General features: G+C 42.6%; 1 protein-coding gene across 1 annotated transcript in view; it reads left to right on the forward strand.

Annotated features, from left to right (window-relative positions):
- Positions 1 to 583, forward strand: part of LOC107578121 (type II inositol 1,4,5-trisphosphate 5-phosphatase-like) — a gene marked incomplete at its 3' end in the record, with an annotated part of 27,902 nt that extends 27,319 nt beyond the window's left edge. Inside the window, exons 7-8 of the mRNA XM_016264107.1 lie at positions 159 to 286; positions 410 to 583. Coding sequence (XP_016119593.1) covers positions 159 to 286; positions 410 to 583 — 302 coding nt within the window. The remainder of the gene's footprint in view (positions 1 to 158; positions 287 to 409) is intronic.
- Between the last annotated feature and the right edge of the window lie 6 nt (positions 584 to 589).

The following is a 589-nucleotide window of genomic DNA, read 5'->3' on the forward strand; positions in this document are numbered from 1 at the left end:
ACATGATCTTCAGAAATCATTCTAATATGCTGATTTGCTGCTTTGGTGCTCAATTATTTCCTATGAATGAAGCTTCATTCGTAGTGCAGCCCTTTTGTAGTTCTACGTGTCTTTAGTCTACTTGACTGTTGAGTGCCCTTGACCTGAAGCGCTACTAGCTGGCAGTAACCACTCTGTGTCCGAAGCCCTGCTCCTGTTCCTCGATGCCCTTCCTGAACCAGTGATTCCCTTCTCCTTCTACCTGCAGTGCTTGGAGTGCTGCTCTGACAGCAGCCAGTGTAGACAGGTTTGTGTCTTCAATATGCCTTTTTCAATGCAGTATCCATTTGTGTGAGTGCCATATTTGTATGATCTGAAAAAGTGCAGTCACGGTAAAAATAGCATGTTTCCTTTTTCTTTCTGCCCACAGATCATTTCTATGCTACCTCAGTGCCATAAAAATGTTTTTAACTACTTGACGGCCTTTCTTCAAGAGCTGTTGAAGTACTCCGCACACAATCGGCTGGATGTCAATATTTTAGGTAGGTTGACGATGCACTTTCACTACTTATTTTGGTGTATTTTTGTCTGCAGATTTTTAAGAGCACAG

This window comes from Sinocyclocheilus grahami, unplaced genomic scaffold, assembly GCF_001515645.1.
Source record: "Sinocyclocheilus grahami isolate Dianchi unplaced genomic scaffold, SAMN03320097.WGS_v1.1 scaffold8945.1, whole genome shotgun sequence".
Taxonomy (NCBI): Eukaryota; Metazoa; Chordata; class Actinopteri; order Cypriniformes; family Cyprinidae; genus Sinocyclocheilus; species Sinocyclocheilus grahami.